Below are 16192 nucleotides of genomic sequence, written 5' to 3'. Positions count from 1 at the left end.
GCCCCATGAGGCAAATTGTGATCTGTGAATCTGGGCTATTCATGATTATGAGGTATAGCGCACAAAATAATAATAACTGTTCCCTACTGATTTATATTCAATACTGGAATGTCTCCTCATACCTCCTCCAAGACCTAAACCCTTGAATACAACCAAGCAGCACCAACTTGCTCAGAGAAATCAGTCCCATTAATATGTCAGACTTTTATCTTCCAGATCCATGAATTATCTCCTGGAAAGGATGAAAAATATCCCAAAACAGCCCTGTTGTTGTAGTGAAACAATATCTATTTTTTTTATTGAATAAATCCTGGATCTGAACCAAAATTACCATGGCTTCTTTCTTGGCCCACGTCTCATCTTTCCCGTATTTTCTGCGTAATCCTGTTGACAAACCACCCAACACACGGACAGGGGGTGAAAACAAAGCGCCCAGGCGGATTTTTGACGGATTTTATTTTGAAACGCGTGGCACCGGAAGTCCCGCGGTCGGCTCCGTCCCGCTGCTCGCCGGTGCTCCGGGCTCAGAGCGACCAGCGGGGCTGTTTGACAGGACGGCCGAGGCGGACCGGGGATGTGCCCAGTGGCAGAAGGAGAAGATGCCGTAATCCTCCAGAGGAATAACTGCAGGTGTCAAGTTTACAAAGAGAGTCCGAGGCCGGGGCGAGGACCGCAGCTCCGCGCACCTGGAGCGGGGCAGCGCAGGATGAGACGCGGGGCAGCGGACAAGGACCCGGACGTCTCGGTACCGCTCGAGTCCACTTGGTGATTTACAGTTTCCCTTTTCCACCATGGAGGAGAAGTTCAGCAGACTCATCTTCATCCCCATCGCGGCGGTGCTCTTCCTGATGATCGGGTACCAGTACGTGTGTCCGGCGGACAGCAACACCTGCTACTTCGCCGGCGACGACAGGGGGCTCGTGCAGCGGCACGCGTCCGGGTACGAGCTGCTTTACGCGGAGCCGGACGCGGACGAGGACCCGCTGCCGTCCCGGCTCGGCGCCAGGTTCAACTTCACGGAGCGCGACCTGGACCGACGCGTCCACTTCGACATCCGCGGGGACGACGTGATGGTGTTCCTGCACATCCAGAAGACCGGCGGCACCACGTTCGGCCGCCACCTGGTGAAGAACATCCAGCTGGAGCAGCCGTGCGACTGCCTGCCCGGCCAGAGGAAGTGCACCTGCCACCGGCCCGGCCGGGCCGAGTCGTGGCTCTTCTCCCGGTTCTCCACCGGCTGGAGCTGCGGGCTGCACGCGGACTGGACCGAGCTGTCGAGCTGCGTGCCCGGCGTGATGAACAAGAGGGACAAGAAGAGTTCCCAGAGGAGAAGGAGGTGAGGTGTCCCTCTCCATCAATCAGTTAGTCATCCACTTGTGCACTGTCGAAAGTCAAGCTAGAATTTGCTCAACTCACTCAGCAGAATATTAACTTAGTCATTAAACTCACTCACTTATTCGCACATATTCTAATTCTCTCTGTCACCTGCTCCTGAATTAATGAGAAGCTCCATGAATATGCTAATTAGAAATTCAATTAACAAGCAGATTGTAAGAAATTTATGGAGCAAAAAAGTCAAAATCATTGGCTGCTTATTGCAGATTTTCAGTACAAATCAAATACCTTCCTGTGTAGGAATGTTGCTCGCACTAAAAGAAAAAAAGCAATTTGAGGAGACAAGCTCGGACATTTGTCAGTTTCTTCTCGTTGAGAAGTGTTTACTCTCTTAGAGGGTGATGCACATCATGTTTGTTCACGACTCATGTCTCTGGCTTCATCCGCACTACTACTTTTCGTTTTAAAATGACAAAACGGCGAGAAGAAGTTTGGAAACGCCACCGACCCCGATTTAGTTCCAAAACTTGGTTCGGTCAGCGTTGCAGTATTGGACGGGCAAAAAACGTAGATGTCTGGAATTGATGACGCAGTCGCTCCCGTTCTCTTCCTGATTGGAGGCCCTGACGGACTACTGGGGTTACTGTCAGGGACAGTTCCACCTCCAAGAAAAGAAAATCCCTGCAACCGACTGCAGAGGAGACGATGTGCTTCCTGTTGACACCACGTGACCCGTGTGCGTGATGACGACGATGTTGGATGGCGTGGACCATGTGAAGGTCATCGATAGCACCCAGAACAGATTCAGACTTTCTGTTTCCTACCTGGAGTTAACAACTTCAATATAAAGTTCCAGAACGTGAGCTTCCCCGTATTCAAGCTGAAAGGAATCTTCGATTTATGATCATTACGATAGTAACGGGAAGATCTTGTCTTTGTTTTACTGGTAGACTTGAGTTCACTTAACTTTTCCTTGTAAGCACCATTGAGCCTGTAAACTGCTCTGATTCCAATTTCCTTCTAACTGCAAACATGTCGGTTTCCCTTCTTATATAATAACGACGCCATGGTTACATTTAACTAGGTAATATATTTCTAACAAAGAATCTTCTCCGTGCCGTGTGGGTTGTGGGAGCGTTTCCCCCTGGCCTGCCCTTCGCCATGTGACTTCTTGATGGCATGTAACGCAGAGGGTGTTAAAGCCGTGGCGTTAACGCGCTCGCCACCTGGCATGTCGACACCAGCAGTCGAAGCAGCCAGCAGACGGGCCGATTCCTCATCTGAAGGTCTGTTTCAATTTCCTGTAATTACAGAACCGGCAGAGCTGAGCTTAAGTGAGTAAATCACTTAAGAAGGGCAGGGTCCTCTCAGGTGCGCCGCCCGCACGCTGAAGCCAATTTGCCTCGCGGTCGGTTCAGAGGGCAAATCTCCATATGTTACGGAGAGCGTTGGAGGAGGAGGGGGGGGGGGGGGGGGTCGACGAGCGTTGAAGGAGGAGGGGGGTCGACGAGCGTTGAAGGAGGAGGGGGGGGGGGGTCGACGAGCGTTGAAGGAGGAGGGGGGTCGACGAGCGTTGAAGGAGGAGGGGGGTCGACGAGCGTTGAAGGAGGAGGGGGGTCGACGAGCGTTGAAGGAGGAGGGGGGTCGACGAGCGTTGAAGGAGGAGGGGGGGTCGACGAGCGTTGAAGGAGGAGGGGTGTCGACGAGCGTTGAAGGAGGAGGGGGGTCGACGAGGACCGGGAGCGCCTTCAGGAATCCTTCCAGTCCATTTGCGTCGCACCGTGGCAGCCATCAGACTTAATTTAACGCTTTTTAATAGTTTTGAAGAGGCGCCTCGGAGCCGCGCCGGCACTCTGACTGAATCAACAACACTCCAGTCAACACTTGTCAACTCAATATAATAGTTAGTGAGAAATCAGCGCTCATTTACTTTGGCACTTTGCTGCGTTCAGACCAAATCTGGGCTCTGCACCAAGAGTCGTGTCTCCAGCCTGAGCTAATGAGAGCTGTAGAAACTCCCGTCGGTGTTTACCGAGAAGGATTCGTCTGTGGCTCACCGCACCAGCAGACAAATCTGTTCTAATACGATACTGTAGCGAGCGATCTAGAAAACTACTCACTGATAATCTGATACTTTATTGATCCGTGCAGCGATATGCCTTTGTCTCCCGCGTGGAGGTCGAGGTCGTCCACGCTCCTGAGCGGCCTGTAGGGACTCAGGGTCTTGCTCAAGGACAAATCTGTATGTTACACATTTCTGAGAGTTAAGTCTAATCATATGATGAGCTGCAGGGTTTATATATACGTTATGTTTTAGACGAAATGTCTGGAATTGGAGCCAAATGCCCCATGAGTCATAACTCATTCTGTACCTATGAGTTTGTCGCAACGAGTTGTGAGTCACGGCTCGTTCGGCAGCCGCAAATCTGTCACACTAAGTTCCCACTTCCCGAGGATAAAGGCCTCGTTGATTTTCTGTCCGTCCTGGAAATCGACCGACAATTAAGCGGAGCCCCCCTTCGGTTTTTTAGACAAAAGCTGCTGCATAAAGACTACACAGAGCTTATCCTGTTGCCACAAGCTCTCACGCTGCAGTTTTATCCGACCTGAAAGGCTCTTGCCACTCGGAGCCGTGGCCCCATCGTGACGGACGGTGACGCACATGGCGATGGCAGCAGAGGGAGCAGGGACGGAGTTTGTGCAGGTCACTGTGTTACTAAGTTATGTTACTGCTCAGCTTAATACAATATTCGATGCTGCGCTGATCTCCCATTTAAGCTCCTTCAGAGAAATGCATTCGAGTTGCATTCTACTTGGTACCTGGAGTCGAGACATAATGGTCGAAGGTCTTTCATCAGTCTGCGGGATGACTCGTCTTATACAAGTCACATATAGCAACGGGAGCGCAGTCCGGGAGGAAACGTCATGGGAATGGACGACGCCCCCGCAATTACCTTTAGGCTCCATCCGCAGGGTGTGACGTAGTTCGTCTCATCCCTGCCCTCAAGACTCTACACTGGTTTATTTAACGCTCCAGTACAGGATATAACATTTCTTAAAAAACACCCCTCTTAGAGGCAGCTCTGAGGCACTCCTTGAGGTTCTTCTCTTGACTAATTAGCATTTTCTGCAACTTTCTAACATTTCACAGAGAAATATATGCACTACATTCATCTACCAGCCAGTAGGGGAACCTCGTCACATTTCAATCTAAACGTACTAGGGCCGGACCCATATGGATTTTTGGGGGGCGATTCGATTATAGTGAGTAAAAGTTTCAATTCAATTATTTGATAATTTTGCAACTGATCAACGATTATTCTGTTTTTCTTAGCTCAAGAATATCATGCACCATGTTTATCATGAGCTATTTTTTTGGGTGTCTCAATTCATGGGTGTTCATTTTAAAGTTCGACCGATATGGATTTTTGGGCGTTGATGCCGATAAAGGGGAGTAAAATATTTCATTAACTGATGATGACTGATGATTAACTTAAAATGTCCCTATCAAATGCTTGTGACAAGAAACGTTTTACCATTAACTTTATTATAAACTAAATAAAAAGTATATATCCATATCGTTCAGGCCTTGGTGAAAACATCTGTCCTCCTTCAAGATAACGACCTGATCAATATTTTGCACATTAGGGCGGCCGACATCCTGCTGCACATCTCTGAAGACAGAAGCATCATCTGTCCGCTTGGAAAGAATTTATAGTCACGTTGTAATCACCTCGAAAAACTACTAACACCTGCAAATACACAAAGAAGATGATATTTAAAAAACAGGTTTTAGTGGCAATGTGAGAGGAGGATATGTTTCATATTAAAAATGATGTTCTCTCTTTGTTGTAATGTAACATGAGCGATTACTAATCATCTCCTTGGTCACCACTTGTCGTTTTGTTCATAACGAGGGACTTAAGATGAGCAGCACATAAATTCAACCTGCATTTATCCGTCCGCCCTCCTCGTTGCTGACACTTTCCCTCCAGACGCAGGCCAACGAGTGGCTGGTTCAAGTCGTTTTTGATTGGCGCACCGCTGGTCGGAGGCTCCTGCGGGGCTTTGCTCGCAGCGTGAGGCGACAGCATTCACATCACAGTGGGCAACAAAATTGCTGTAAGGCCGGACGTCAAACCCTCTCCAATTGCCGGGCTGCGCTGTTCGTCCTTGGCAGCTGATCTCACACTGTGCAGTCGGAGAGTGTAAACCTTATTACCATCCTCATTATTTCAGATTAGGTCAAAGAATGCAGGTCGGGCCAAACCACGGGCCAATAAGACCACTTCAGTCTGGACACGGTTAAAGTGGTTCAAGATATTAATTTGGCCTGAACATATGCAAAAATATGCCGGGAGGTTGATCAGGTGTAGTAGTAAAACAGGTGATGAAAAAGATTTGATCAGATATTTGATTATCTGTTTCCTCCAGAAATACATAGCAAGACGACACGAGGAAGGAAGTGTCTGTCTGCAAGTTATTTACATTAATCTTCCTTTGCAGTTACAGTGAGTCACTTTAAATCCTCGGATTAAGAGAGACATATGCAGAGATTTCAGACAGGGATGTATCAAGAAAAATGTGTTCCTTTTGAAGCAGAGTGTATTTCTAAATGCTTCAGACGTCACACTGCCTCCGTCGCTTGTGACTGTAATGTCAGTCTCCGAACTTACACATCGAGTTTCTCCGAGCTGCTGACAGACACACAATGTTGTTAAAACTCCATGTGACAAGAACGCTGATTGTCAAAAAGTGTGACCTTAGAAATCGAAGGAACTGCTCCCAGGAAGGAAATTGCACAATCTTTCTCCCAGCGAGGAAAAGTTGAACTTCTGAAATGCAGGAGTTTGACCGACATAACTCAACCAATAATATCAGTCAATAAGAGTCGAATGAAAACTCTTATTTCACAGAATAACAATCCAGAAATGATGTTGACATCCTATGTAGAAAAAGTATTTTTTATTTTAAATATATATATTATATATATTTGGTTGTATATATTTTTGGTTATTTAGAATAAAGTTGTGGTAAAAAAGTAAAATATATGAGGATTCTTTGTCAGAAAGTCGACAGAATCATAGACAATTCTTAAAAAAAAGAATATATCGGCTGATAAGAGCCTATTTGAAAACTTTTATTTTACAGAATAACAATGTAGAAAAGATGAACATTTAAGTAAACGTTAACAAAAATTTACTTTAAAAAATGTATTTATATTTTCTTAATTTAAGTTCCAAATATTAAGGTTAATTATAATAAAGACTAGGGTTAAACTGTAAAATATCAAGCCTCAATTATTTTTCTTTTTCATTTGCGTTTCATAACTACATCTTAGAAACACTGCCAATTTTCTTGAAATATATTGGTATTGGAAATTTTTACTCCTGAATACCAGCAACTCACTTGCTCACTTTAATACACTTTTTGCTGACTCTTGTATGGCTAGTTTGTTAATTTTTATTTAACGTTCATGAAGTTTAGGTTAATATTTGCATTTAACAGATAATAACAGTAACATTTAGCGAATCCCATAACTGTCACCTGTAGCCGACAACAACAAGAGGACGAAGATGTAAAGTTGCTGAGTTGGATTCTCTGCACGTCTGTGCTTCAGGAGCCGGTTTGTATTTGACTCCGGTTCTGATTCGTCACTTCTTGTGGGTGGAACAGTGTGTGTACAGTACCTGACACCAGGGTTTTATTTTTAGCAGAGGGCGAATGTGCGGGTCCTCAGGGAGCGCCTGCACTCGCAGCCCGATGTTGTGATATGCTGTAGGCTGATAAAACATACAAAATCTCAAGTGGCATATAGTTTTAGACTATTTGTCAATATTTCTTATCTTTGCTCGACCCGTGGTTTACCTCTGCGGAGGAGGCCGAGGATGTGACACTGCATGTTTGCTAATGAGGCGTCGATGGACGCCGTGCGCTCACTGGAAGGTATGCGCTGCAGTACTTCACACTCATGGCACATTATATCTTCTCCAGCCTGTTGATGACGTGCGACTAAAATTAAAAATATCACCTTATGCATGACTTGGCATATCATTTATGCCACAGTCTGCTGTGGCAGTATTGTGGCTAATGTGATCTTGATCGCTCGCCTTAGAGTGGAATGGGGATAATAATATTAGCAATTAGGTCCAACAAATGACCTCTGAACTCCCTGTGGAGGAAGGAAAGCATGAAGGTGCTTTTTGAAATATTGATTTTACACAAGTATTATTTTTATCATTCACGTTGTCAGAAAGAAAAAGATTCTTTATTTGTAATTTGTACTGACATATTTATGAGATGCTAAATCAAAATTATGATGCGATATCTTGTAATTTTAAGAACGTTTCCCATAGTTTTAAGAATGTGAAATTATCTTTGAATTGGTGACTTGAGGGGAATAAACCCTTAACAATACGTTTTATTTTGGGGCAGATATGATGTTGGAGATGTGTTTTTACTGTGGAATATCGGATGGAATAAACAAGGTCACTCGAGTCATGACAGTGAGTAACGTCTCGTATTCTTGTGAGAAATGTGAGATATTCAGAGGATCTCTGTAATCTCCACAGTCCTGAGGGATTAGGGGCAGTCGAAGACAGGTTGTATTACACAAGGGTGGAGGAAGAGGCAGATTAATCCAGAAGGACAGATTTATACGAAAACCTGTGGACTGGATTCAAGATTCCTTTTCTTAACTGAGACTTCCTGTATTCACAGACAGGAAGTACAAGTTAGACGGATCAATGTGCGCTAATACCTCAAGTCTAATTCTGTAGCAGAAGATCAGCCTGGAGACCATATTCTCATAATATTATGACCTTTTTCCTCATTAAATTACAACTTTATTCTTGTAATATGAGGGTTTTCTAATTAATGTATGAATATATTCACAAAAATATTATGACTCTTCTCCATTTCACTGATAATTTCACAACTTTACGTAAATAACAACTTCATTCTTGTAATATTATGACTTTTCTATTGGTACATTTTTACTTTATTCTCATATTATTCTCAAATTATAAATGTATTCTCATAATATTACCATTTTGTTTTCAAAAACGTGTTCTTTTCCCCTTCAGTATGGACCTGAGACTCTCTCATATTCATAGGCCCAGCAGGTCTGATATCATTAAATCATAAAGCCCACAGTTGAATTAAAATCACATTTTTTGTGACTTTACAGAGGAGGAAGGAGGGAAGCTGTAAATAACTTCGGTCTTTCAAAGGCTCAATGTCAAAACAGTGTAAGAAAACATATCGGCCGCAGCAGCTTTCACATGTTGCTCAAACGTGGGTCTCCTTTCAGACACTCCTCAGGAGTGAGGATGGGTTGATGCGACCTTCACAGTCGCCCATTTATCCTTTTCCATATCTGCATGGGCCTAGAGGACACTTCACAAAGCTGCAAAAGATTAAGATGTCAAGCAAGGTTAAGGCTAAGACGCTAAAGCTACTAAAGCTGCACACGCCAGGTTGGTGTGTGCGCGGAGTTTCCTCGCCGCTCCGCTTCACCGTGGGCGTCGTTTGAAAACCAAATGAACTCGAGGAACTCGGAGGAGAATGTGTCCACATGAAATGCAGCCAAGTTTTAATAAACACAGATGGATGATTCCGTCTCCGGAGGGAGATTTTATATGCAAGAAGACGATGCCTCACTTTGTTTCGAAGCCCTGAAAAGTCCTGTCACCCAGTTTCCAGTAAGAACCACAGCTTCACACCCTCGCTTGTCTGGACGCGTCATCTTTCTGGAAGCGATCTCGGTTCCCTCGTCTCCACACCAGCTTCCCTAGGGCTTTTCCTTTATTTGCCCGAAATAGCATCTGATATCTGCGACCGTGTGCGCGGCACCAGTCTCTTTGCTCACTCTCTTCCTCTTAATCTGTGCATCTGTACTGGCGTTAGCTGCTGATATTCCTCACAACTGGGTTATGTTTGTGTGAACCTTAGATTGGAGATCGGACTGGATCGGGAGACGCACTGCGCACAGATGGAGACTGGCATCATTTGGCCTGTAATTGTCAGCCAAAGATTAAATTAGTACAAGAGCGAGAATCAGTGGAGTGGAAATGGATCCTGCTCCACCTCCTGGTCCAGAGACCGATGTGATGGAGCCACACGAGTTTTCACTCGCCAACAAATGCTCAAGCTCGGAGCCATATTGGCGTCAGATCGGCAGTTTTTCTCCAAAGCCGTGATGTTTTTACTTTGAATTTTAGGTTGAAATTCTAATATTAAATAACATTTTTGTATTTGCATTAGAAACTAGTGAATCATCTCACATTACATTAGATCATTATAAGCACACCTTTTCAGTTCTTCCTCTACAAGAGATTTTTGGGAGATGAAGTTGACGAACTGGCAGCGTGTTGGACAGTAATTCCCTCTCGGAGCCGGTGGCTCAGGGATCCCAGGGGCACAGAAAACACCTTTATAATGGATTTGCTCCAACCAAGCCAGTTATCAACACCCTGACTCTGGTGTGAAACCCATGTGCAGTCCTGTGCTCGTTTCGGAGGTTGCCTCTCTTTTGCAACTTGGCTGATGGACATGGCTCGGGAAGTGACAGCACTTACATTAAAACCACGTGAAACTGCTTTTCAGACAAAAGCGGCTAAAAGCAACACAACGCACTTTCATTCCTCAAAAAGATAAAACAAGATGTTGTCGATCCAGACACTTTGCGTACAAGCTGCTTCGGCGGCACAAATAGTTTCCATCGAGGCTTTTACCGTGAGCCTGACAATGTCCTTGATGCTAGTGAGTGAATTAACAAGACAGATATCGATCCTCCGCTGCCAGTTTCCTCTGTAGCTTCTTGATGGTGATCCAGAGAGGGAGAGGGAGACGATGAGGCCAAGAGGACGGTCGATAGTTGCAGGGGAAAGGTGAGTGACAGGGAGGAGGGCATGAACAAGGCCTCCGATTGTTCTGGCTTTAGGAACAACCTTGCACCATCACACACACTCACCTGATGGTTGTGTGTTGACACAGATGGTTTCAGCTCGTGTATATTCACTCGAGCGCCCGGGAACATGAGATATGGGCTCGATCGATCAGGTATATATATATACGAGAGTGAGGAAAACGTTCCCACTTTGTCCTCATCAGGCCTGAAAGACCTGAAAGCCATTTAGCCGCACGAGCAAAGAGCTGAGGCGCTGGCGTGGAATAAACCGAGGCGGGTGACAGCGGAGAGTCGAGCGCCTCATCAACCCAGCGGAGAGGCAAAGGATCTGAGCTCCGTGCCTTCTTCTTTTAATTTCTCGGTTTCAATGGCTTCACCAATTTGTGCTGCAAGGAAAAAAATCAATACGGACTGTAGGTCCTAATCACACGATAATGATTGCTCTGGTTACCTTCTACCTCAGAGCAGTCTGACTCACAGGACTATGAGCCAGGATTCCTGGCCTGTTGCCATTTTCAAAATCCCCTTCGCTACACTGAAGTCCGGACATTTTCCTGAATCTTCCCGGAACGGCTGTACGTGACAATGAAATGTTTCTCCAGAACATTTTCTAGGACTTTTCTCTGCCAGCGAGCCCACAAAGTAAAATTCCATGTCAAATGTCAGAGTGAGCTCGTGTGAAAACAGCGGGAAAGTCTCCGGTAAGTTCCGAGCGAGCGAGGGGACGTGTTGTTATCATCATGTCCGGCCTCCTGCTGCTCGACACAGATGCTATAGAATGTTCTGGAAAACGTCCTTTCGTGTGAAGGCGTCTGACTTCGTCATATGTGAAAGGCAAAGTCCATCAAATGTCCGAAGCTGCAAACTGATTTGAAAAAGTTGGATTTAGACACGTGCACTCACAATGTTGACAGAAGTCTTTTTTTGGGGGGAAATTCGACTTTTTTAATGGGATGAGCATCATTGCAGCATCCTGGACGTAACGCCACCCACAAGGTGCATTTCATTTCCTACTTCAGCCTAACGATGACGGCTGCAGTCACAGCTGACGGGGTTTTGGGGAAACGCCAATCTGACAAAAGAAAAATCCTCAGCAATTCATCCAATGAGTGATTTATCTTGACCTTCATCATTCGACCCCGCCTCTGTCCCTGACACGAGCGAGAGGATGAGTTCTGACATTTGCTGCTGCTCGTCAATGAGAGGTGGAGTTTGCATGGACACTTATCGATCGGTCTGTCTCGTGTTCAGCAGCACAGGCGATCTGCACATGAGGAGGAGGAGGAGGAGGAGCCGTTTTCCAGGAAGTACAACAAAGGGCTGCTCTGTGAGGCGCTCGTGAGCGTCCATCCGTCCAGCGCCGTGCGTTAGAGCCGGCGAAGATGGCAGCGTAATTCACTTATCTTCCACTGTGCAGGGCCATTATCTCTGGGTGGTGTGTCTGTCTGCCGTGATATCATCGTGCCACTCACTTAAGCATAAATCACGGCGGATTGATATCTGCTGTCGGGGCCATGATTGCCAGATTGCGGACCTTTTAAAGGCCGTTTGGTCGGCGCACGCTTTCCTCGCCGACCCAGCTTCTCCCTCAATTAATCACATTCCTCAGTTAGCCGGTGATCCTGAAACAGATGCTGGAAATTGACTCAACTAATGGAGATCAATGCATTTTTTCACGAATCAGCCGCGTTTTAGTGTCACGGGGCGACAAATAGCTGGATATATATAAACAAAACTGTTCAACATTTTTCCAGCAGAATGAGACAAATCATTTCAATTCTAGAAATGATTTTGTAAATATCCAGGAGCTAAAAAGCGTAAAAAAAAAATGGATTGTGGAGGAAATGTTTAAGATAAAAGTATATTTTACTGGAAAATAAAATGTTTTGCAGCAGGCTGGATAAAAAGTCTGATCATTAACAAAACAGACAGGAACAATAAGACACAGAGGCTGAAACACCACATGGCTAAAGGTCAAGAATTCAAACTGGAGACTGGGGAGAACGGCAGCTCCCCCCAGAAAGGTGGTCTGATATGGATAAAGGTTAAAAATGAAACGCATACACCCTGTGCGTGCCATGAATATAAGCTATGATACACTATATATACTACATTTGATACTAAGGGTTTTACACAACATAATGAGTGTTTTGAACCGTTGCTTCCTTGTAGAGCTTGTGCAGCGCTCTCATCACATTGACCGTCTGTCGCAGTCAGGCCCACCAAGTCTCTACCAACTTATGTTACCACCAAGTTTGTTCAAAATACGTCTGTTTGTTAAATGCAGTCTGGCAGGATGATAGACGTATTGAAAGCTGCGCATTCACAAAATACAGTTTAAAAGAGAAGATTCGCTGTAACAACGTCCTTGAATCTGAATTCTGTATTTAGCCGTTAACTGAAAGCTCACGGAAAGTAAAGAAGTAAAGAGGAAAAATAAGCTGTTTGGCTTTTCATGTGGGCTTTCACATTTGTTCTGTCTGACACCGTAAGGTCACGGTGATCTGTGCACACAAGATGAACCTTTTCAATATCCCTTTTAGAAAAACTGTTTTGAAAATGGCTGAAATTCTTCTGCCGCCGGCGCCGCCGCCTCCCTCTTCTCCTCCAGTCACCTCGCCGTGCGGCCGGTCACCACTGAATTCAATAGATAAAGGCAGAGAGCAGTTTGTTAGCTGAAAGGTTTCCTCGCTGCCGGGTTACAGCAATTTGTGAAGCGCCGCTGGAGGCAGATCAGAACGATCCAGAAACACCAAAGGCGCTGGAGATGAAAAAGAAAACCAGACCAACTTATTACCAGAGGTAGACAGGTGCAAATTGGTGTGACAAAAACAAAAATAATTTCACATCAGCAGGATATTAAATGCTACACACTCCTGGTTTGCATTGCTTTCCGTGTCATTACACTCTAACACCCACAGAAGCACTCGATGGTGTTTTTCCATTTAAACCCTAATCACACCATCACTGCACCTGATATACTTCCAGCGCTGTGATATTTCTTTCAGGCTTTTAACTGCAGCAGGATATGAGAAAGTTGATGCATAGTCTCCACCTGCTGCTGCAGCGGCGGCTCGTGGCGTTTTCCCAGACAGTTTGTTTTAACCTTTAACACGTTCGATGGAAACGAAACACAGGAGGATGTTTTAAAAGAGAATGGCGGACTCCAAAACATCATCTACACTGTGACAGAACGTCTCGTCTCCCGTATGTGTTCAGAGTTCAGACGTGAGGTTCCCGAGGTATCAATTGAGAATTCCTTCCACTGTGGACGCCTCATCTTATGCATCTCTGTATTTGTCTCTGCAGGAACTTCTACTACATCACGATGCTCCGTGACCCAGTGTCCCGCTACCTCAGCGAGTGGAAGCATGTGCAGCGCGGGGCCACCTGGAAGACCGCCCTCCACATGTGTGACGGCCGCCCGCCCACCCAGGAGGAGCTGCCCGCCTGCTACAGCGGTGAAGACTGGACGGGCGTGCCCCTGGCCGACTTCATGAACTGCCCGTCCAACCTCGCAAACAACCGGCAGGTCCGCATGCTGGCCGACCTCAACCTGGTGGGCTGCTACAACATGTCCTCCATGAGCGAGCTGGAGCGCGGCCACATGCTGCTCGCCAGCGCCAAGGCCAACCTGCGCAACATGGCGTTCTACGGCCTGACGGAGTTCCAGCGCAAGACGCAGTACCTGTTCGAGCGGACGTTTGGCCTGCGCTTCATCCGGGCCTTCACGCAGATCAACAGCACGCGCGCCGCCAGCGTGGGAATCAGCGAGAAGGTGCGGTGGCGCATCGAGGGGCTGAACGCCCTCGACATGGAGCTGTACGAGTACGCCAAGGAGCTGTTCCTGCGCCGCTACCAGTACAACCGGCAGAGGCAGCACCAGGAGGAGCGGCTGAGGAGGCGGCGGGAGAGGCAGCACAGGCAGCAGCTGCACAGGACCTATCTGGCCGAGCTGTGGAGACTAGGAGGAGGAGGAGGAGGAGAGGAGGAAGACGAGGACGAAGAGGAGGTGGTGAAGGTGTTTGAGAACGTCGCCACTACCGAGGATTACAGCAGCCAGGTGGTGCAGTGGTGAGGACAACCACGTCTGACTCATCGTGCTTCACTCTCCTCCGTCCAGCTCCCTCCGTCTCGCCACCGCTGTGAATCTGCCAAAACCTCCTGCTCTCAGCCTCATACGCGTCATCCGACTGCCGAATGATGTCTTAATATTTATGATGGATGTATTTGTCATGGCAACAAACATTTTGTATTTGTTTCTTTTTTTGTTATTGCTAATTGGCACTGCAGTTGTGAAATGTATTTATTTATGTATTTATCTATTAGCAAGAGCTTTGAATGTTTTCAAAGCTGTAAAAAATGTTTCCTCAATTTCGCTACAGGAAAAAACGGGGACATTATAGTATTTTATTTGAAAATGGCGAAGGATCCTCTGTGTCATGTTTGTGAGTCGAGCAGTGGAATCTTGTAGTTGCTCTGTTGTGTTTGGCCTTCGTGAGAAACTCAAAGCACAAAGTTGTCAGTATGTTGTTTTTCTTTCTGACTTGACTGAAGCTGCGGAAACAGTCAAGACAACTTCTCACAGGAAATGTGTTCAATAAAAGCCTGCAGCATCCAGTGATGTAAAGAATCTGTCCCTGATGGACTCTTTGGTTCGCAATTGTACGTGCACATGTTCTGGCTTTGCTCCCTTTTTTTCCCCACAGCATGTTCTCACCATAAAAATCTGAAATCTTCATGTCGGTGTGACGACTTCTTCCACCACCACGCACCTACAGACACGCGGACAGAGACCGAGTGGCCGTCAGCGGCGGTTTCAGCTCTCTGACATCACACAGATCATGGAACATTGGTATTTCCACCATTAGGACATTGATCACAGGCTCTTCGCTCACAGATTGATCATTTAAAGTTCAATTGACCGTGACTCCGGATGCAGCAGAAAATAGAAGTGACACAGCGGCTCACTGAAGCCCATTTTTTTCTCTTCCATAACCTGACAAACATACAAGCGAGTACGCAGCGCGACCGACCCTTCCATGTGCACTTCAGTAGAAAAGCCATCAGCTTCCAGAGACATTGCTTAACATTAACGTCCTTTTTTCAAAGAACTGTTCCAGTAATTTGCAATTTGCGGCCACTCCACGAGATCAGGGGGCAGAAGAGGAAATGGACTAAAATAGCCTTTCAGGATCAGTCTCTATTCTACTTACACAGCATGATAATGATGCTGGATTTTACTTTCCGGTCGACACGGACACGTCAAATATAACCAATTCCATCTTATAACATTCATACAGTTTTTTAATGACGTCAGCCTAATCTCAGACATGAACCAGGGAAAGGCTATGCTGACTTTCCAGTTGTGTCCGAGCCAAAATAACAGGTTTTAAAGGACCAAAATCTAGTCCGACCAAAAGAGGAGGTCTGGGTCCAGATCAAACTGAACCGTGGTTCGGTTCGTTTGCAATGTGAAAACATTAACAAAATGTTGTTATCCGTACTACGGACTTCGGACCAATTGCAGGAAGTTGAGACAGCATTAAAATAACACAAGAAGAAAAATTCATGAAATGAACCGGTTCATTCATCCTCTCGTCTGCCCAACGTCAGACACGACCGTCTACAAACCAACCAAAAGACCATGTACAGAAGGTGATGACGAAACATCATATGTATGTCTTTACTTCCCAAACTACAATGTGAAACTGAAACTAACAGCATCAAAAAAAAAAAAAGACGAGAATCCAATATGAAAACCCCCTCGGCAGTGAAACATTTTGTTCGTTCCAGCATCACCTCCGGAACTCTCAGCTGTCCGCTGTGCAGCGATACAGACGGCAGTATGTGGGCTTTCAAGGTGCCGAAATGTGTCGATTTGCTCACGGGGAAGGAAAAATGCATCTGCACAGAGAACTCAGCTAAGTGCTTCGATGCGACCTC

The 16192-nt window shown here is 46.0% G+C and overlaps 2 protein-coding genes across 2 annotated transcripts in view; one reads left to right on the top strand and one right to left on the bottom strand.

Moving 5' to 3' along the window:
- dzip1 (DAZ interacting zinc finger protein 1) overlaps nucleotides 1–16192 on the bottom strand; it is a 35795-nt gene that overhangs the window by 17868 nt on the left and 1735 nt on the right. The gene's annotated exons all lie outside the window — the stretch shown is intronic.
- LOC118305229 (heparan-sulfate 6-O-sulfotransferase 3-B-like) lies at nucleotides 488–14985 on the top strand. The gene is made up of 2 exons (XM_035629721.2): nucleotides 488–1336; nucleotides 13556–14985. Exons 1-2 carry the CDS (start codon nucleotides 792–794, stop codon nucleotides 14322–14324), a joined length of 1314 nt encoding a protein of 437 aa, XP_035485614.1. The 5' UTR covers nucleotides 488–791; the 3' UTR covers nucleotides 14325–14985.

The sequence above is a fragment of the Scophthalmus maximus genome, chromosome 1 (genome assembly GCF_022379125.1).
Source record: "Scophthalmus maximus strain ysfricsl-2021 chromosome 1, ASM2237912v1, whole genome shotgun sequence".
NCBI classification, from domain to species: Eukaryota; Metazoa; Chordata; class Actinopteri; order Pleuronectiformes; family Scophthalmidae; genus Scophthalmus; species Scophthalmus maximus.
This window is presented reverse-complemented; position numbering and strand designations above follow the sequence as displayed.